The 21,417-nt window shown below is 52.3% G+C and overlaps 5 protein-coding genes across 5 annotated transcripts; 2 read left to right on the forward strand and 3 right to left on the reverse strand.

The window, feature by feature from the left end:
* Positions 1–6,064: 6,064 nt before the first annotated feature.
* Positions 6,065–7,631, reverse strand: MIND_01336600 (F-box domain-containing protein; the record flags this gene model as incomplete). The annotated part of the gene is made up of 2 exons (XM_037369812.1): positions 7,434–7,631; positions 6,065–7,384 (listed from the first exon to the last, which is right to left on the reverse strand). The coding sequence occupies exons 1-2, from the start codon at positions 7,581–7,583 to the stop codon at positions 6,065–6,067; spliced, it is 1,470 nt and encodes a 489-aa protein (XP_037213808.1). The 5' UTR covers positions 7,584–7,631.
* Positions 7,632–9,431: 1,800 nt separating this feature from the next.
* MIND_01336700 (4HBT domain-containing protein) lies at positions 9,432–10,722 on the reverse strand (the record flags this gene model as incomplete). The annotated part of the gene is made up of 2 exons (XM_037369813.1): positions 9,432–9,731; positions 10,057–10,722. 2 exons carry the CDS (start codon positions 10,720–10,722, stop codon positions 9,432–9,434), a joined length of 966 nt encoding a protein of 321 aa, XP_037213809.1.
* Positions 10,723–11,502: 780 nt separating this feature from the next.
* On the reverse strand, positions 11,503–12,867 carry MIND_01336800 (uncharacterized protein; the record flags this gene model as incomplete). Its single annotated transcript, XM_037369814.1, has 5 exons — positions 11,503–12,180; positions 12,228–12,371; positions 12,419–12,469; positions 12,685–12,702; positions 12,775–12,867. 5 exons carry the CDS (start codon positions 12,865–12,867, stop codon positions 11,503–11,505), a joined length of 984 nt encoding a protein of 327 aa, XP_037213810.1.
* Positions 12,868–12,981: 114 nt separating this feature from the next.
* Positions 12,982–14,330, forward strand: MIND_01336900 (uncharacterized protein; the record flags this gene model as incomplete). The annotated part of the gene is made up of 3 exons (XM_037369815.1): positions 12,982–14,085; positions 14,138–14,158; positions 14,205–14,330. 3 exons carry the CDS (start codon positions 12,982–12,984, stop codon positions 14,328–14,330), a joined length of 1,251 nt encoding a protein of 416 aa, XP_037213811.1.
* A 959-nt stretch (positions 14,331–15,289) lies between these two features.
* On the forward strand, positions 15,290–16,388 carry MIND_01337000 (Dual specificity phosphatase; the record flags this gene model as incomplete). Its single annotated transcript, XM_037369816.1, has 5 exons — positions 15,290–15,408; positions 15,466–15,676; positions 15,723–15,799; positions 15,847–15,890; positions 15,943–16,388. 5 exons carry the CDS (start codon positions 15,290–15,292, stop codon positions 16,386–16,388), a joined length of 897 nt encoding a protein of 298 aa, XP_037213812.1.
* Between the last annotated feature and the right edge of the window lie 5,029 nt (positions 16,389–21,417).

The following is a 21,417-nucleotide window of genomic DNA, read 5'->3' on the forward strand; positions in this document are numbered from 1 at the left end:
GGTTTCGTCCTGTACTTCCTGTGCTGTATTATTTGCATAGTAGATGTTTGAAGCTTGCCTTTTTTCTTTGGCATTCGCCTTCTCCGTCCCCGCCTGATTCGCAATTGTTGCCGTTGTTCCGTTGACTTCCAACTTGATGGTGTCCGCCTTGTAGTCGTGGACCACTCCAAACATTGCCTGTAGAGGCTTACCGAATAATACTTGCCATCCCCCGCCGCTGTCAAATACTTCCAGTGTGATGTTTGCTTTGACTCCCGCTATATTGACTGTTCCGGACCATTTTCTTAGCGCTGGAACAAGCTGTCCGCTCGCCATCCTCAGAATCGTGTTTGATGGTCTTCCTTCGCCAAGCTGTTCACGGTTTGCTTCCCATACTTTTCTGTCCATTGCTCCAACTAATGCGCCTCCGTCAAACAGTAACTTCACGCTTACTTCTCCTCGTGGTCCTGTTAGCTTCGCCGCATGTTCAAACGGCTCACACTTAGCTCTTCCTTTAACCGCCGTCCCATACATGCTCACGATGTTGAATTGTTTGTGCGATGATCTACATGTGTCGTGTATGCTGACGGGATCGAGGCATTTCCTTGGCCGCGTGTCCCGGGCTGACTGTTGGCCTCTCACTGAGCCAGCCCGTCTCCAAAATCCCCCTCGTTTTGTCCATCGTCGAAGTCCGCGAAGCTGATGTTTAAGTAGTTGATTGGTGCGATGTTCGTTCTGGCTTGCGGCCGTGCCATTCCCAGGTGTCGACTGCAGATTGCTCGGAAGCTGCGTTCCTCCTTGGAGATCGGCCCTGTGGTACACTTCGACTCGTTCGCGCGGTGGCTCGGCACTGTCAACTGCCCGCACTGAAAGCACTCTCCGGAGCACAGTGGTGCTGTGCCCGGACTCAACGGGTAGCCTATTTGCTCCAGGGGCGGTCTGTTTTCCCCGCCGTACTGGTTCTTCCACATCTCGACTTGCATCTTGTGGTATCGCCTTCCCGCTTCCGTGTCCGGCGGTGGTTTCATCTGTTGTGCGATCTCCCGTAGGCGCCGTAGTCCTTCCTCATTAAGCGTGTCGGCTCGTTGGTTGAATAGATTACCCTTTCCACCTCCACCTGCTTCGAAGACGTCGCCCCTTGGTCTACTCGTCGTGGTCTTTGGCGTGTTGAGGTTCGTTGCAACTAGCCGTGCAGCCATTTTCGAGACTGGGGTTACCGGTGCTGCCATCGCTCTTCGCTGGAGTTCAGCTATTTTGTCGTCTCGTTCTTTGTCTTTCTCCTGCTTCTCCTTTGCCTCCTTCACGTCCTCGCGGAGTTTGGCTCTGTCGACATCCTTGATAGCCTTCGTGAAGTCAATCCAATCTTTCGGCTCTCGCGGCAGGTGCTTTCGCAGAGCTTCTGGTATCGCATCTCTGACCTGATAGATATAGCTTGACGTGCTCTCCACGCCCGCTTTCCGCGCTAATTCTAGCAGCTTTTGCGCGTATTTGACGTGTGTCGCCACTTCCTGACCTGCCACTTCCACCGTTCCCCCGAGTTCGCTGAGCGTAAGCTTTAGCCCCACGAGTTTCTCTTGATATTCTTGTTTTGTTGGCTCTGCTTCTTCATCGGTGGGGAACTGCGCCAAGAATTCTTTAGTGAAGTCGGCGAACTTGGTGATGGGGTTGTGCTTTTGGCGTTCAGTCCACCACTTTGCAGCTGGGGTACGCGTGGGGAAGTGGTCTCCCACCGCATCTAGTCGTTCGGCGTCTGTGTCTCGCTTGAGGTCTCTACTGCGAATTCTGAACTTCCTGATGAACTCTTCAGAATTGACCTTGTTTCTTTCATCCTTTTCGTCTCCGTGGAACGCGGGTACAGTGTTGTTTTCGGCCATCGCTACCGTGTGAATGCTTCTCTGCTGGGTTGTCTGTATGATGCTCGCGTTGTTTGGTATCGGTGCCGGTGATGTGGGCGGTGTGATTGTTGTTTGTCTAGATTGCTGCGTTACTGACGAAGTCGGCGGTGTTGTTTGGGGGCTTGGACTCTCTTCTGCTTGCTTTCTTCTCTGCTCTTCGCTTTTTCTGAACTGCACGACCCAATCCAGGGTCGGTGTCGGCGATGTTTTCACGAATCTTCCTTTCTCGTCTCTGCTTCTCTGGCTGGCCAGTTTCTCCTTTCTACTCTGCTCTGCTTGCTTGTTGGCTTCGGATACCGCTCTCGTCACCACGTTGTGGTAGGCACTCTGGACCGCGTGTGGTAGCTAGCAATGATGATACTGATGATGGTGACATGTGACACGATGTGACTACCGGCCCGGGCCCGCTCTCCCATCACAGCGCCGCGCACCCTGTCGAGATTTGGACTGACCATAAGAATTTGGAGTACTTCAGGAAGACGCAGCACCTCAACCGGAGACAGGCCCGGTGGTCTCTGTACCTCTCTCGGTTCGACTTCACGCTGCAACACAAGCCTGGCCGCGATATGGGTCGGCCTGACGCCCTCTCCCGGAGACCCGACCACGGAGTCGATTCCGACAACTCCGATGTCGTCCTTCTGCGGCCTGAACTCTTCCACGTCCGCGCACTCGAGGGCGTTTCCGTTTCCGGTCCCGGCTCTGAACTCCTCCGCGACATCCGTGATGCCCTCTCCGGTGAGCCTGACCTGGAGGAGCCCGTCGCACTAGCGGCCCGGCAACTTCTTAAGGTTCAAGGTCAAGCTCGAGGCCCCCGCTCCTCACGTTCTGACGAGTGGGCCGTCTCCGGCGGTCTTCTCCATTTCCGAGGAAAGATCGTCGTACCAAAGGACAAGGACCTCCGGAGACGCATCATCGAGCTCTGCCATGACACCCGAGTCGCCGGACACGCAGGTCGTTTCAAGACCCTGGAGTTGGTCTCCCGGAACTACTGGTGGCCTCAGATGTCTCGCCATATCGGCCGGTATGTCGCGACCTGTGACTTGTGCTGTCGCACCAAGGCACTCCGAAGACTGCCCCACGGAGAGCTGCACCCCACGGAAACGCCCCGAACGCTGGCATACCGTCTCCGTCGACTTCATCGTAGAGCTTCCCGAAGCCCATGGGTACGACGCGATCATGGTCGTCGTTGACACCCTCGGAAAGCGCCCCACTTCGGAGTGTCATACGACGGTCGATGCAGTAGGGGCAGCCCGCCTCTACTACCGGAATGTCTGGCGGCACCATGGGACTCCGGAGAAGTACGTCTCCGACCGCGGCTCGCAGTTCATCGCGGACTTCACCCGAGAACTTTGGCGTCTAATCGGCATCAAGCCCGCCACGTCCACGGCATACCACCCGCAGACAGACGGTCAGACAGAGCGCGTCAACCAGGAGCTGGAGCAGTACTTGCGGATCTTCACCAACTACCAGCAGGACGACTGGGATGAGCTGATTCCGGCCGCGGAGTTCGCCTACAACAACCATGTTCACTCCTCCACGCAGCAGGTCCCCTTCATGACGGACACGGGACGGCTCCCGCGCATGGGCTTCGAACCCGGAGTCCGTTCCGCCATGGAGTCAGTGAACGAGTTCCGCGACCGGATCGCCACTGGTGTTGCTGAAGCCAAGGCCGCGCTCACTAAGGCCAAAGAGGAGTACAAGCGCTACTACGACCGGAGACGGACTCCGTCTCCGGAGTTTAAGGTTGGCGACCGTGTTTGGCTGGATGCCTCTGACATCAGGACGACTCGCCCCTCGGAAAAGTTCTCCCATCGCCGCCTTGGACCGTTCAAGATAGTCCAGGAGATCAGCAAAGGTGCCTACAAGCTCGACCTCCCTCCGCGCTACTCGAAGCTCCACCCGGTCTTCCCCGTCGTCAAGCTCGAGCTCGCTCAGGACGACCCCCTTCGACGGACGCCCCGGCTACGACCAGCCCCCTCCGGACCTCGAGGACGGAGTCCCGGAGTGGGAAGTAGAGGAAATCCTGGACGCAAGGGTGAGGTATAAACGGCTGAACTACTTCGTCAGATGGAAAGGCTACGACGCATCGCACGACCAATGGGTCCGCTTCGACCGCGTCTTCGCCCGGAGAAAATTGCGGAGTTCTATCGTAAGTACCCTGGCAAGCCACGACACATCGCCTCCGCGACCTTCGACTCGATTCCGTTCCGGTCTATGCGTCGGGACGCCGCATTCAAAGGGGGGTGATGTCAGGGGAACCTCCCTTCGGCCCCTCGGAGACGCCTCCGATTCCGGTCCGACTCCGGTTCCGCCTCCGGTCCGGCCCTCCATCTCGCCCGCACAATCACCGATCCGTCAACGCCCTCCCGACGGTCGCCCTGGGACCTCGCCTGCGACGCCGCCCCAAGCCTTCTGTGCCCGACAGCGGCAGCTACGGACAAGCAGTATATAGTCAGCTACCTAGCAGGCGGACCCTTAGAGTTTCTTCTCTTTGGATCCTCCCCTGCTAGGTCAGCTTCATTTGTATTCGCTTACCAATGTTCACGCCTTTGGATCCTCCCCTGCTAGGACCTTGATCTCAGGCCTCCGGGGTTGCCCTTACATAAAGTACCAAATATTTCCTTTGCTATAACTGAATAGTCACTACAATGATCATATGATGAGGATCAACTACCATAGTTCACTCATCATACTCTCAACAATGTTCCTGACAGCACTTATATCATATATCTCCATTACATAGTTATCAAGATAGAAGCTCATCAGTTGGACATTAGCTGATAACTATTACTATGGGTTACTTCATGGAAGTTGTTTATATAGTCAAAGTATACTTTAATTTTGTGACAATCTGTGACATTCTCTGATAATTTCCTTTTTTGGCCATTTGTCATACCTAACACTCTATATATATTACAGTTATCATAATAGTTTCATTTTTGTGACATATGTAACTACCAGTCACTCTTTAGCTACTTACCCGGAAAATTTCCTTCTTGGGGTGGATGTTACTCATGTTACACAGAGTGATAAACGTGACAAATGCACGATTTTGTCACACTTGGACTTAGACCCAGATACCAGGACAATTATAGCAGCTATAGCAGCATAGAATAGGACTTAGTAGCGTAGAGGGAAACTTAGAGCTTATGCTGCAGCAAGATATTCGAGAATTATTGCAGCATGGCTATTTTGCAGTCATCTCTTCTAATTAGAAGTGAGACCCCAGCGTAGCCTCACTTCTAATTAGAAGAGATATGTGGGATTAACAGGTGGGTCAGTCATAATAATATAATGATGTCATCATGGTACTTAATTTTAGATACAAGCAAAAATCAACAAAGGAATACTAGTATGATACACATCTCTTAGAATCTTAGTTCATTCTGGTTAGAACCCCTATGTTGCTTCATATAAATTTACATTGTCATTGACTGAAATATGAGACAATCTCTATTTTTTTTCAAGAATTCTTCAGGTCCCATGAATTAATACTTAATAGCCCGGTATGATTGGTTATAATATGAGGAATATATCTGACTATCAAACGCATACTAGTGTTTTTAAATGGTAATAAACATTTATAAACAGTTTTCTTACCATTTTCATTCAGTTTACCTTGAAGTGTAAATCAAAACCAAATAGTTGAAGCACTAAAAGGGACGAGACCAGTGATATTACACTGGTATTAAAACCACAAGGTGGACATACTTAATATGAGATATAGATATATGAGATATAAGTGTAAAGAGGGAAGGAAGGCAAGTTGCCAGGGGATGAAAGGGAACATGTTGAGGGATTTACCATATTCAGAGGATGCTTGAGGTTGTCACTGCAAACTTACAAGACCTTGAGTATTAAAAATAGATCCAACCTGGACACACATAAACAGGAAATGCAAGGAACTTAAAGAAGCAATTAAACAGCAAATCTGAATCTTTCTTTCTTTTATAATTTTGACCCCTTTTATCCTTTTCCCTCTTGAGTGACGTGTCTCTAATAATCAAAGCTACCAAAAATATGTCATTCTACAGCTCTTTCCGAGTCTGCCCACAACAAACAGCCTTGTCCAAAAGACTTGGAACTGGATGTTTGCCACTCTATTCCATTCGCTATATATGACTCGCAAGAACTGGATGACAGAATCTCAACACAGGCACCTCCATGCGATAGGCGGTGGCCGCATGAGCCTAGGCAATCGCACTACCATTTGGTCCCCAGCTCGACTGCGCTGCCGCGAAGCTCCACACACTATCATACTCTGGGTCCTTGGACGCCGTAAACAGCAGCACGCCGCCCTTCTCGAGCGCGCTCCCCAGGTCCAACAGCTGCTGCGAAAGCTGAGGTCGCGCCCGCACGGGGAGCCAGTAGATCTTGATTTCGAAGGGCGCGGCGCCCGCGCGGCCCGCGCGTTGGTTCATAAAGTCGATGAACGCCCCGTCCGAGAACGCGAAGAGGGTAGAGATGGAGAAGAAGTTGAGCGCGGGGACCAGCGGGGTCACCGCCGGGGTGCCGGTGTCTGTGAGTCGCGTGACAAGCAGATCGGTAACGAGCGCATGGTTCTCTGGGGCGCAGTCGGCGACGACGAGCTGCGTCAGGGCGGGCATGTGCTGCAGGCACTCGATGAGCTCGACATCCGTGATCAGCACCCGATTCAGCTCGAACTCGACGAGGGTGGACCGGAACTGCGATCGCTGGGAGAATTGGAGGAAGTGGGCGTGGTCCCAGAGGAGCGAGCGCTGCTTCACGGTGTTTATGAGCCCGAGATACTGCAGCGACGGCAGTGTCAAGGCGCCAAGGATAGCCCCAAGCACGGGCCGCTCCCAAAGCGTGGCCGCGTTGCGGTTCGACGGGAGCGTGAGGGTGAGTTGCAATGCCGATGTGTTCGATGAAACCGAAGGAAAATGGTCCAAGTCTATTTCGGGATCGTCAACGTCGAGCCTGATCCAGCACTGGTCCCCCGTAAACCCGTCGAGCTGTCCGATGAGGGTGCATGCCTCAGCCAGCTCATCCGTAAACAGATTGGTGAAGCCGAAAACATGCAGCTGTCGAACTGGGAAGGTTGGGAGCGGAGTGTCGGCACGTCCTGTCATGGTGAATTCCGCGAGCCGTGGGGCATCTCCAAAGACATCCATCCCTACGCGTTCGTGCCACTGATCATTTTGGAGAGAGAGACCGACAGTCTCGAGCAAGGGAATACGATTCTTGATAGTAACGAGCAGCTCGAAGCTGGGGTAGTTGTGCCAGAGATATATCGATCGCCAACGCGTTGAGTGGGGGCAGAGCAGCGCCATGAGCTTTGCACCGGAGGTTTGGCCGAGCGCGGTATCATCCTCCAGGGCGACCTGGATGCGGAGCGGAAAGTTCTGGCTGCGCTGAAGAGAGACCGATACGAGGCGCAGTAACGTCGACTCCGAGTAACCTGACTTTCCCCACAGGGTCGTGTCCGCTATGATGTACCGCCAGAGCGCTGGCGTGCCCATTACGATCGCATGCCAGTACGAGCACACCTGCAGTGCCACATTAGCACGCAGTCAGTGTAGCCAGACTGTAGCGCACCTTAGATAAGCGCAAAAGGTAGAGCTTCGCTAGCCGGTATGCCTCTTTTACTGGTGTCGTGGCATCCGAGAATTCCTCGTCCTCTTCAGGCATGCAGAGGTCGAATACGGTCGCCCATACTTCCGCGGGTAGCCGCTCGGCAAAGCTCATCGCGTTCCCAAGGATGAGGGAACGATCGCCGAAGACTGAGCCCGAAGTGGTGAAAGGCAAGTTATGAAGGTGACACGTCACGCGGTGGTTACCACTTGATTGCCGGTTTACCAGATCAAACTCGCTGGAGCGGCAGATCTAGAATGACACACAGGGTGACTTGAAACTTCGACTGCAGATTTATCATTTCCGGTGTGCACGGTTTTGACACGGAGTTCAGCTATCTAAATTTTTAAATTTTCCTCTTTAAAATAAGAAAATGATGACTCAGAAGGCGGCAGGCCAGGGAAATCTCTTTCAATTTCGAGTGCCAGTGAAACCTTTGCACCGCTCGAAGTTGAAATGGTACTGTCGTCTGTAGAATGATAGTCATTCGCTCTCCAGGCGGAGAATTTAGTCGTCCGATACCTCGAGTCAGAATGCTGTGCAAAGGGCTCAGGCTGCAGCTAGCATGCAGTCGCCGAGGACGCGTACGCTTCAACATTGTGGACTCGGATACACAAAAGCTTGTGCCTGCCTACACGTCGAGACAGTAAGCGTTGCCTTCAATATTCCGCTCCGAATATAGTAGCGGCCCGCATTTAAAGCCACCGCTAAGAATACACAAAAGGGCCGCATGGACGCGCATCCGAGCCGAACTTGAATGCGCGGCCCCTTGAGTCTGGGGGAGTCAGAACCGAATGTTAAGCGTTGCATTAGAAATAAGCATCCTCCCCCGTACTTAAGCTGTTGGACGCCCACAACCGTTCTCCATGATCCTTCCCCTCAGGGACGTGCACGAGGTTTATCCCGGGCTCGTTCTGTGGTGCAGCACGCGGAGCCGCGAAGTCGACTTGGCGTCGCTCGGCGTGGGGGAGGTATACGACCGACGGCGGGCACGCGAGCCGAAGCCGTGCCTGGTCGTAACCGTTGACCATGCGCGGGAAATGGTCAATGTTGCGCGAATCTGCAATAGACAAGTGGGCACTCTTTCGCTTTGTTGACCGCAACTCACACATTATCGCTATTAGCCCGCGGACACTCGTCGATGGAGTCGCGTCGATTTTACGCCGCATATCACATGGTCTGTCCCCGACGCGTGGATTTGGGTCGACACGCCAGACCAGATTCCCATCGTTCTCAACAGCGCACGGTCCATGCACGGTATGTCGATATAGCAATGTGCATATCAATCTCGAACTGACGGGAAACCGAAACAGCGCACCAAGAAATAGTTTACAACATCCCGCCAATATCCACAGCCAATTTGCAGGCCTACCAGATCCGACGTTGCGCTTATCAGAACTTGATTGGACAGACTCCTAGTTTTGTGCCGGGAGGATATGGCATCGATATGGCTGCACGAGGCTCATTTACAACGGTCGCGCCACAACCGGTCGTGGTCCCCTCGGGATTTACGGAGGAAAACCCGAGGTATCCCGGCTGGAAGAGGAACCCGCACACAGGTTGGCTGTGGAATCCGTTATACGGGCTGACGCCTCCGCCAGAATGAGTTGCCTCCCACTCAATTGTGATAAATCATATAGTCAGTTACGATCAGATTTAGGTATAGAACGCACTGTATAATACACAACTTTGAACTAATCGTTGTTTGTTCTCGAGTCCCAGGAAATTGTGATACACGATATAGTCAGTAACGATGAGATTTAAATCAATGTATAAAACGCACAACTAATCGTTGGTTGCTCTTGAGTCAGATAACAGCGAAGGTTGTGCGATTTAAAAACTGGTGGTTGCTACTAGATTCAGCCTTCATTCTTACCGATAGAGAAGTTTATGCTGAAATCAAGTGCGGGAAACTGTTCGCCATTGTCTATATTGAAGGTTCAGTCTAACAACACACCCTGTCTAACTGGCAACAGACCCACTCCCGCCCGCCCTCTGCGCCTCCTGCTCCGCCACCTGGCGCCCATACGCCGTGTTCAGCTTCATCAGCTTCGCATACCTGGGCTCGATGAACAGCGCCTCGGCCTCGACCAACACGGTCCCGTCAAGCGCCTCGACCGTGCCCTTGACAAACGCCTTGCGGCCGGACTGCGAGACGAGGGAGGTGCGCAGGACGACGAACTGGTCGGCGCGGGTGGGGGCGCGGTAGTTGAGCGTGAGTTTGGCGGTCACGCCCGCTTTGGAAGGGAGGTGGGCGGCTGCCTGGATAAGAAAATTTAAGATCGAGGAGTACAGAGAAAGTGTGGGGGAAATGAAAGTACAAGCGGGCAAGGGGAAACTGCGGAAGAGGGAAAGAATGCTATTGAACGGAAGAATTGGGATTGCTTCCAAAAGCGAGTAGAGAGCGTCAAAACCAAGAAGTGTTGGTTGCGAAAAGAGAGTGGAAGAGGAAGTGTTGGGAATAGAAGCGGGCAAAGGAAGTAGGATAGAAAAAAAGCTATGGAACGGAAGAATTGAGATTACTTCCAAGTGAAGAGCTCCCAAACGAAGAAGTTTGGGGTAAAAGCGGGGTAAAGGAAGCACTCACCGTCCGGAACAACGCCTCATCTAGCAACGTCGCCAACAACCCGCCATGGATAATCCCATCATGCCCACACAGCCCCCGCCCAAGATGCACAAACGCCAGCGCCTCCTGCTCGTCCCGCCTGGCTCGGACCAGCGGAATCAACGCGAGCTTTCCCGGGCCCCGCAACGCCCCGCTCGTCAGCGAGTTGACCCGCACGGCCTCCGGGAGGTTCTTGTGTGGCCGGCCCTCGTACCACTCGCTTGCGTCGGGTCTTGTGCGATGCTCGGCAAGGAAGGGCAGTGCTTGCAGCTGCTCTTCTAGGGAGGCGGTATACGCGAGCGATTCCGGTGATGACGCGTCCGCGGGTGGGGCCGGTGCTGGACGAGGGAAGACGAGGGAGACGAGGGAGGGAGGATAGAGTGAGCCCAGGCCGTAGGCCGTCAATGAAAGCCCCGCTGCGAGGGACAGTGTGGCAAGTGTACCAATAGCCCGCGTAGGTCGCGGCTTCGGCCCTGACGACATTTGACGCCATGTCGCGGGCGTCGAGCGAAGTATCTTCGGGATTGAGGACCGGGTGGAGTGAGAAACGGAACTTGCGAGCATTGGGGGCCGTACGGCGACGCGTCTTGACGGGAGAGATGAGGGAAGAAGACAAGAAATTTTGACGTGTGAAAGTTGATCGGTCATTTAATAAATCGGGCCGAAGAGTAGCCGGAATATTCATCAGCTGGAGACAGTGACCCCTGGATTCGGAGTGACACCCCTGTTTCATGTTGCTCTGTTTTAGCCCCTAACTAATCTTCAATCCGACCACGATGGGCTCCACGTCCTCTTCGATGCAGACCCCCTCAACGTCGCCCGCACCCAGCCAGAGTGCGGAGAGCACGCGCGGTATCAAGGCGGGGGAGGTGTATCTGCTCTTTGGCATTGGCTTCGGTACGTGATCGCCCGCCTGTTGAGGCTGTAGCGGGGCTGCTGACCTCCTGCGCAGCGGGGTGCGCCATGCTGCTCGCTTGCTGTGGGCGGTTGTATCAACAACGCAGGACCCGATCCAGCACGGCCACTAGTAACGGAGCCGGGCTCGGAATCGCACTGACAGTGGTACCGCCGGCGGTATACCCACCGGGGTATGGTCCAGTGCGTATCTCTACCAGAATATCGATGAATGCCTTGAATCCACATGCGTATAAAGCCCGTGGGCCCGGGACCTCCACCGACAGAGCCCGCCCCTGCCTACATTTCCGTGCGTGAAGCTCGGTCGCAGTCCGCTCTCGCTCAATTTTTTTCCGCAGCCTCACGCTCATTCATGTTAGCATTCGAAATGGCCCTGTCATTATATGTTTGTGCCAAGAGCAGCAATTCGAATTGCCCGAGCCTTTCGGAAGGCAATACCAAGGCAATACAATTACAGCTACAAAGACGTTTACAGCTGAGCTATCTCTTCAAGAAGTAAACTTACAGATTTTATCACGGCTCAGCTTTCTGAGCTATTCTCTCCTTCAGCCCACACGCATTGCACAAATACATTCCCGGGACCTTCAATGATCGTCGCCAGACCGATGTACGGCGTGTTGTACATTCAAAACACGATCGATTCTTTGTGGGCGTTTTCGGCCTTCCGCGTCTTGAAGATGTCGGACTGGCAGTCGCGTCTGGGAGACGCTCGACCGGAAGCTTGGAACCGTCGCTGTCCGATTCACCGTCGCTCCGCTTACGCTTCGCCGACCGTCGTCCCGCCGCCCGCTTTTCGGATTTGTAACAAGCATCACAAATCGGTGCCCCCGACTCTGGTCGCGTCCAATGCCAGAAGGGCGTGTCATGAGTTCCACACTCGTCGCAGTGAAGACCGTTGGTTGGTGGAGGTATGGCATGACCAGACCCGGGTTCTATATGAGCGGCCGCTGTAATGGTAGCGATTTGTGCGAGGTAAAGGCCACAGGAATTGCATAGCAGTTCGCCTGTGTCGGGGTGATGGCGCCAGGACGGCGTAGACGTGACATAACAGCGTGAACAGTAGAGGCGGTGAGGCCCAGTTGGCGGATGGGGTGAGTCGGAGGTCGCTCTGGCAGGAGGTCTCTCGGCCAACGGTGTGCTGGGAGCATTTGGCGCTTCGCCATCAAGGATTTCGGGGACCGTGTGGCTCATCTGAGCGGGATTGACATGAGAGGCCACAAAAATAACGCGCGGCCCACCTGCTTCAGGTGTGAAATCTCTTCTTCGCGGGCCACCAATGTCTTGAGGGTGAGGTCAGGCAAAACACAAGCAAAGTGTTGGAGCCGCACCGCCTTGAGAGCGATGGTCTCCTGCGCAATGGCGTCGCGCTCGACCAGAACAGTCTGAAATCGCGTCAACCGCTGCAAAAGGGAGAGCCGCAGCTACACACCTGATACGCCTCCTGCGCTAAACGACACTCGTGGACGGCTTGATTCAGGTTCTGTCAGAAGAGTGTTGAGTCATGCGGCGTATCCCAAGAAGGATATCAGCGCTTGCCTCTTGCAGTAACCGGTTTTTCTTGAGCTCGTCATCGTACGCGGTTTTGAAGGAATCATATGCGGCAACGGGCTCAGAGTCGTGCACAACGGCAGCGGGAAAAGTCTACATAGTGGAATCAGCGATCAGCGAGGAACTTTAGTGGATCGGGTTGCGGACATCACAGGATGTAGTGCTCTGCGAAACTTTTCGTCAGTTCTGGGCCTTCTGGCACTTACAAGTGCGAAGGCGTGTCAAACGGGGAGTCACCTGTAGTTGCGCGATGGTAGGATGCATGATGCTCGGTCGCAAAGCGGCCCCAGGTTCAGGGCGCAGGCCTTCGCTGACCGTGCCAGTCGACATGGTGATGTGGTACGAAGAAAAAGGGTGGCGTCACTGTGAGTCATTGATGTGACAGATCATCTGACGGGATCATTGGCATGCATCATGACGTGGCACTGCTTGGCAAAAACCGCCATGCAGGATTCTACAGAGCTGCCTCCAGAGCTCATGGCCAGAATTTTCAGCGCTTGTCTACCTCCCACTCAAGATGCCTTTCCACACGCCGACACGGCTCCAATGCTGCTTTGTCGTGTCTGCCGTCGGTGGCGCAGTATCGCCCTTTCTACGCCAGAACTATGGGCGACCTTTGTCGCGAAAGATGGGAAGGCTTCGGTGGAGACTCTCAAGCTCTGGTCGGACCGCTCTGGATCTCTTCCGCTTACCTATGTTCTGGACAGCAACGTCATCGATACAGGGAAGATTCTGCTCGAAACGGCAACTGCATACAAGCAACGCTGGGGAACGCTAATCCTTCATCTTTGCGACCAATCCTTTGCTCCGCTGAACTCCATATCCAGCTGCCGCCTCCCACTATTGCGAAGCCTTGAACTTAAAGCTCGCTGGCGAAGGGAAGGTCATGGAATGACAGCACCGGACCCTAGAAGACTACCGACTTTCGATCTGGGCGGCGCCCCCAATCTGACAGAGCTCCGGCTTACCTCTTATCCACGCAACCACCTGACCGGGATTCCCTGGCACCGGTTGACCGTCTTAAAGCTCGAGGGCAGAGTAGTCCGCCGTGATATGGAACGTTTGGCTTTGTGTCGCGCCCTGGTGGACCTAACTCTTTCTTACCCGGGCTCTGGTCCAATAATTCAACCAGCACTCAACATGGTCCCAGAACTTGTCCACCTCCCACAGCTGCAATCGCTCACCACCGACGCCAGCGAAATATTGACGTGTCTTCGACTGCCACGCCTGCGACACCTGGACCTAGAAGTGTTTGGAAACGAAGATCCGCTGAATTTGTTATCTGCTCTACGCGATTGGGCGTGTACTCTGCGCTCACTTACAGTTACTCGCCCAAGCCCAGGGGTTCCGTTATCCAATATACTGCCTGGCATCCCGACGTTGCAGCTACTCTCGCTTGATTTCCGGTATTCCGACTCTCTTAATTCCCCGCACATCGGAGATCTTCGCCCGCTGATCTCCATCTTCAAGGACCCACACATCCTAATGCACCTTCGACGCATCACCGTCACCTGTTGCTCCACTAAGTGGGAAACCCCGGACGTCTTGGTAACTTTCCTGCGCAAAACAATCGCACACTGGGCTCAGTCCGATGACACAGCGCCGCTCTTACTCCCTTCCGGTTCGCTTCAGTCAACAGCATTCATGTGCATAATTTTCCTGCCAAGGTGCGACAAAGAATCGGTGGACTGGAGTGCAGATCCCATTGGGTCACTCGCACCTATCATTCGTCGCCATTCGAGCATAGAAATCAGCGTCTGTGGTCGGGACGGTCAGGTGTTGTTTCCACCTGAAAGTTAGAAACTTCTCTGTCAGACTAAGTACTTGATAGTTAACGGTCCCATTTGATGAAAGTCGACGTCTATACTCTTGGAATTCAAAAGAAAAAGAAATCTTGGTTCTTTAGCTCATCTCGTCATCATACTTATCCGGACTTACGATCCGACCGGTGTCACATCATCACATGGAATGGCGTGCACAGCCTTTTTTTACCCTTCTTCCTCCTCCAATCTCATCCTTCGTAAACGACACGCCCACAAACGCCAAGCCGCCGAACGGATGTGACCCATGTTCAAGGTTCCCTTCACTTCGAAGGGCGTTGCAAGCTGTCAGTCGTCCGTTGCCCGAGGGCCGACGGCCACGCAGGCAATGGATGGAAGCTAAGACCGGAGATAACCAGACCAGCGCTCAACATCCGAGATCGTGCTTTTCGCAGCACGGAGCAGCAGGCTACGTGGCCCGCAGGTGCGATTTCTCATTCTAAGTTAGTCCATTGAAGGGCAGGCACTCCCATCAAAGGCGTCGTCATACGTCCAACAAGACTTTTCCGACGTCTCCACGGTCCTGACCGCTCACTACATAGGTACACTCACGTCGTCCACATTGATATCAAGCTCCATCAGTAAATTATAAACCCCGCCCGACAACCGCTCCGCGCGCTCAAGACACCGTCGGCATCTCATGTTTCCCCTCATTTCAGCTGGGACTCAACTTGGCTTTGTTGTTGGTTCACCGCCTCTCCATCTGCACTGCGATGCATGATCGGCCGTCGGCCAACGAACAGCGCCGCGGCGAAAGGCCACGCGCTTGCTGTCATGATCCACCTATAATAGAGTCGGTTGTCCGCGTCGGCGAGCTTATATTGCCCCACTCTTATACTCCGACAGCGACACCCTCCCGCAGCTGCCTTCCCCCCACTCCATCCACTCCATCCAACTTCGAATAACTTCAAGTTGTGGACCCTTCCCCTGCTATGACCGCCTCAACGTCGACACCTCCACTGGACGCCTACGGGTGGCCCATCTCGGAGCTAGACTACGACTACGAGCTGAGCGAGATGACGCAGGTGCTGCCGGGGCTGTTTCTAGGAAGGTGCGTCGTTAACGTTGCTCCCTCGTTCGAAAAAGACGCATTTAACATTACACTCAGCGAGCAAAATGCGCGACATCTGCCTTCCTTGTGTCGGAACGGTATCACGCACATCCTGAGCGTCATGCAAGTCTCGGATCCACCTGAATTTGAAGACCAGCTGTTCACGGGAGTAATAGAAGAGGATGAAAGCGACGAAGAGATGCGGCCGGTTAACGAGCGTTATAGACCAAAGCGAATGGTTGTCCCTGTGGATGACATCCCTCAAGAGGTAGGCTTCCTTCGCCTCCGTGGGACCTTTATATATCGTTGACTAGGAGATTTTCCCATTTTTCCGGAAAACCAATGCTTTCATCGATGAAGGCCGAGAATTAGGTGGAGTGCTCGTCCACTGGTATGTCGCTCGCTGGCTTTTATGGTCGTGTGACTCCTAGCTTCCAGCCAGATGGGTGTCTCAAGAAGCCCCACGATCGTTGCGGCCTACCGTAAGCCTTCTTTTCATTGCCCGTCCGTTCCTGATAATGGCCCTGCCTCCAGTCATGTCCTCGCATCCTCCAACATCCACACCATCTTCCGCCCTCGCCTTCCTAGAATCGAAACGCGCGATTGTCTGTCCAAATTGGGGGTTCCGCGAGCAACTGGTGCTCTATCACGCTTGCGCGTGTAACATCGATTCCGACTTTGACATGGAGGTCGATGACCACGAGTCTCCTTCAAGGAACACGCCTCGATTCGATCTCAATCTGCTCCATAAGACGGCTTCCGCCACCAGTAACAACAACCAAGCAAAAGTTGCTAAGTGGCGCGCAGGAATGGCGAAGCGGAAGCGGCTGTCGGCGGACAAGCTGCGGCGGGAGCACGAGCGGGCCATGCGGGCAGAGTGGGAAAACAATGTTCCTAGCGGCCCGGCTGGGAGTGGACATGGGGCATGGGTGAAGAATTGGCGAAGAGCTTCGCGATGGGCGGCGTCTGTCCTGGTTTGACAGCGCTGTCACGATTTTTACATTGGTGGGAGACGGGAGTTGGGAGAAGGAGCGGTCGAGACCTCTGTGAATGTCACGATGGGATCGCGCGCCGAGGGAGACAGGTGAAAGGTCCTTACTTGACGAATGCGTTACTATTAATTTACTGCGGCCGACCGTCCACCGGTTACTATACTTATTATTACTTCCAGAGGCGGAGACAATAGCATATTTGTGGAACATAATGTCCATTTGATTACTTATATTACGGCCGCAACAGTTCTCGCGCTGACCTCCCGAGAAGGACGGAAAAAAATCATGAAATCGATCACAAGGTTGATTTTACGGAGTCATATATTTGTGGTGATACAATGAGTGCTATCCTCGAACTACCACAGACAACAGCGTCGGACTTAGGTAGAATATGAAGATTGGATTTCACTGACACAGTGACACCCTACAGCTCATAGCCGATGAGTTTCAAGTTGTGAACGTCGACAATGCTTACTGGACATGTGCTTCCTGGATCAACTGTACGCCGACAGGTAGAACTGACGACGGCGACGCCACTTGAGAATTCAAAGCCGTAGTTTCTCCGCCTTCAAGTTAGCGTCAACGGACCATGACACGGTGGCGTTTCGTGGCTTGCACGACTGACGTCATGGTAGAAGAAGTGAAAGAACTCACCGCGAGGTTGATAAACGGCAGCCGTTTTAATCGATCAATTATACAGCCAAAATCAATGCAACAAAAAAAAATTCACCTGTAAAAAGCATCTCTAAGTACTTAGGGTGCTGTAAGTCTGACCTATTTAATTCAATTCTGCCGGTCATAGCCGCATTGAATTTCTTGGCCGAAATATTTTGGCGGGTCACAGGTCACAGCTGATTTTTTCGGTCCCAATTGAGAAATTCGCTAAGATTTTCACGCTTATGGTGCACTAGATTCTCTAGTCAGAATTCGAATACTCAAAACTACAAGATACCTGTTTATATCAGGGACACATGCCATAAGCACAGACTATATTATATCAGCAGCTCATTAAACACTGCAATCAAATTTCGCCCATTAGAGTGCTGTGAGTAGTATCTTGGTTTTGAATTAGTTTCAAAACCAGTTTCAAAACGCGTGTGAGTTTTGAATTGGTATACTTTTATAGGATAGTCCACTACACCCAGATCCATTTATGGTCACACAGCTAGTGCTAGGATCATTCAATTATCAGAGACCTTAGGCGCCATATAGCCCAGGATAGACGTATGCTATAGGAGCAGAGGCACCACTTTCCTGGAGGTAAAACATACTCCTACTAGTATATATACTCAGCTCATATAGAATTGTAAAGGTGAAGCCATGATGAACTTATCATCTTTGGGCTAGATAACACTGATAATGATACTGTGAGAGATCCACATTAGCTATGGGGTTGATTGAAGTGCTGGACAGGTTCATTTGAAGGTCTCTACCATCCTACATTCAAGTCTTGCATCATACTTGAAATTATTTTCTGACCAGTTGTCATAGCGAAGACACAGTCTTGTGCTCTATGGGTACCTACCCTCTATTCAGCTACCTTCTGTAACACATACCAGAACCACAACTGATTACAGTACAGGGTCCTAGTAGACATCCAAATACCCTCATACATGCATCTCAATGTCATATACTCAGTCTATAGACCGCCCTATTCATGTAAACCCGTTTCACACCTTAACTGAAGTTAAACATCTGCCCCAATTCATCGTTCAAGAGCATATAGAGATCAATCAGAGGATGTAGCTAGGTATATACACCTCATTCAATGAATGCTACATGTTTTGATCTTTAATCAACTAGCAGATGATGACTGGATTGCCAATATGATGTGTAATAGCAGTCATGTATATAATGGAGGAAAACAGGATATTACATGTATATAATGTGGTGTAGGAGATGTTGTCTCGTAGGAGGACCCATCTGCATGCTTACTACGGTTATTCCTTTGGGTACCCTTCACTTCTGAGCGAGTTATGGGAAGATTGTATTAATAGGATGTACATCATATATACAGGTGGATATGATTCCGAAAAATATGAGTGGTGCTCACAGCTGTGATGGACATCTTATAGACCATAATACAACTTGAATTATGGTTATCCATGGATTCCTCAGCAAGATATCAAGTGATCATTGTGCTTAATCCAATTTAAAGAAGGAAAAATACAGAAAAGTGGTATACCAGCATAAGCTAAGGGTATCAGACTAGACTCACATCAGAACATGTCTACATTAAGTTATTATCTACCTACCAGTATGACAGTCATCTAATTTGATGCAGAATTGGTGGGGATATTGCTGCATCAATATGTGTGATAGATAATCATAGGATAATATATATATATATATATTTATCACATTATATTGTCAAGGATATTCTTCTTATTATTATTCTTCTTATTATGCAGGTACCCTTTGAAGTGCTTAAATCATCTATGTAAGTTATCAACTTAGTGAGGTATCACTACATCAGGAGTATATCAGCAAATGATTGGCCAGTGCTGACACAATTGTTCAGTTGTCCCTATAGGTCACTTAATGCAAGTTGTTGGCCTCGAGCTTGACCTTGAACCTTAAGAAGTCGCCGGGCCGCTACTGTAGCATTTTATTCAGTTCGGCGGTCACACGTCACACCGGCCTCACAATGCTGAAATGATTTCGGCGGTCACACCCCACAGCCTAGATGCCGAATTCCCGTGGCTGATTTACCATTTTTGGGTGGGCCGCACCGTAATATACCGAAATTTTTCGGCGGTCACACTCGGAGCGGCCGGACGCCGAAAATTTCATTTCGGCGCCGATGTCACACCCAATTTGGGCGCCGAATTGAATAAAATACTACAGTAGTGCGACGGGCTCCTCTAGGAAGCTCTAATGTACTATAAATAAAGTATGGGCAAGGTATGATATTCACATATCAATCGTAAGTCTGAATAAAACTTCAAATTTCCATATGAGGAGAGTGATCACATCAAAAGGCTGTAAGCCTTATAGCAAGAAAACAGTTTATGGCTTATTATAATCAAGACATTCATTCCATTATCCAGTTCCTCTTGATCTAATATCTGTAAGGGCAATCCCAGAGGCCTGAGATCAAGATCCTAGCTACTAGCAGGAGAGGATCCTCACCAGAGAGGGCATCACGGATATCGCAAAGGAGTTCAGAGCCGGGACTGGAAACGGAAACACCCTCGAGTGCGTGGATGTGGAAGAGTTCAGGCCGCAGAAGGACGACATCGGAGTTGTCGGAATCGACTCCGTGGTTGGGTCTCCGAGAGAGGGCGTCAGGTCGGCCCATGTCGCGGCCAGGCTTGTGGTGCAGCGTGAAGTCGAACCGGGAGAGGTACAGGGACCACCGGGCCTGTCTCTGGTTGAGGTGCTGCGTATTCCGAAAGTACTCCAAATTCTTATGGTCAGTCCAAATCTCAACAGGGTGCGCGGCACCCTCGAGGAAGTGTATATCTATACTCCTCGAGTGCGTGGACGATCGTGAGCATCTCCTTGTCGTGGATTTTGTAGTTGCGCTGGGCATCGTTTAAGCTTTTGGAATAGAATGCTACAGGGTGCCACTTCCAGTCCGGGGCGGATTGTGAAAGAACCGCCCCCGTCGCATAATCAGAGCTGTCCGCCTCAAGTCGGAAAGGCCGTGTGTCATCCGGAATCGCCAGAACTGGTTCCAAGGTGACCACGTCCTTGATTGCTTGGAATGCGGAGGCCTCCGCGTCGCCCCAAGTCCATTGCTGGTCCTTCTTGGTGAGCACAAAAAGTGGGCGCGCAAGGGTCAAGAAGTCCCGAATGAACCTGCAGTAGAAATTAGCGAACCCAAGGAACTGCTGAATGTTCTTCTTGTTTTCCGGAGTCGGCCAAGCGGAGACGCCTGTGACCTTGACAGGGTCCATTTCGACATGGTTATGGGAGATGATGACTCCGAGGTCGATTGACAATTTTTCAAAGTCACACTTCTCCGCTCAAAGGTACAACTTGTGCTCTCGGAGTCGCCGTAAGACCTCCTGAACGATCTGCCGGTGTTTCCGGGGGTCGGAATGGGCGATCAGGATGTCGTCAAGGTAGATCATGACGTCTCCGGAGAGGATGAGGTCCCTTGCAGTTGGTGGGCTTAGCGTCGGGGACAAGTTCAATGGCGTGGTCCCAGGCTCTCCGCTCTGGTAGCATATCGAAGGACTCCTTGTTGGAGACGTCCTGGAACTCCTTAGCCCAGTCCGGGATCTCGGAGGGCGGAGGGGCGGAGTTCCTGGCAAAGGCTTTGGCCAGACGCTGTGAGACGGTGCTACCTGTGCGTGTCTCCTCCGAGGGACGGAACGAGGTGTAGAAGATGCGGTCACCATATTCAAGCTGGTCATCTTCATCGTCCGAGTCCGAGTCCAGTGTCAGATTAGGCAGGTCGGAATCGAGACCAGAATCGGAATCGTCTCCTTCCTCAGGGCCAGAGAGGTCCATAGTGCAAACCGAGGGGAACAGGCCGGAGCTGAGATGTTTCTGGAGCGACTGGAGTCACCGCAACTTGGTTTGTTCGACGCGCTCTTCCTCGCGGCAGGCCGAGCAATTGCGGGGACACCGTGTCATCTTGACCTCCTTGGTTTCCCAATTGATCTCTGGGTTGTGTTTCCGCAACCAGGAGTACCCCAAGATAAGGTCTTGCTTACCAAGATGAGTGACAGCCAGTTGAACTCGTTCGGCATGGCCTTTGTAGCGCAGGACCAAGTCCGCGATCTGTTTGATGGAGCCAGCGTCATTGGGGGTGCCATCGACGTTGAAAACCGGAATCGGCTGATCGAGGGTGCGGACTGGAATGCCATTCCGAGTGACGTAGTTCGTGTCAATGAAGTAGGAGGTGGCACCACAGTCGACAAGCCCAGAAAGCGAGAGCTTCAGTGTGCTGGTGGTGGACTCTAGCTCCAACAGGAGGTGGAGGGAGTTCACCCCAGGGGAGGCGGCAACGGTATACTGCTTGGGTAGTTTCTTTTCCCAGGCAGTGATGCGGTGAAGGACGATG

This window comes from Mycena indigotica (assembly GCF_014461135.1).
Source record: "Mycena indigotica strain 171206Taipei chromosome Unknown Mind.scaff0015, whole genome shotgun sequence".
Taxonomy (NCBI): domain Eukaryota; kingdom Fungi; phylum Basidiomycota; class Agaricomycetes; order Agaricales; family Mycenaceae; genus Mycena; species Mycena indigotica.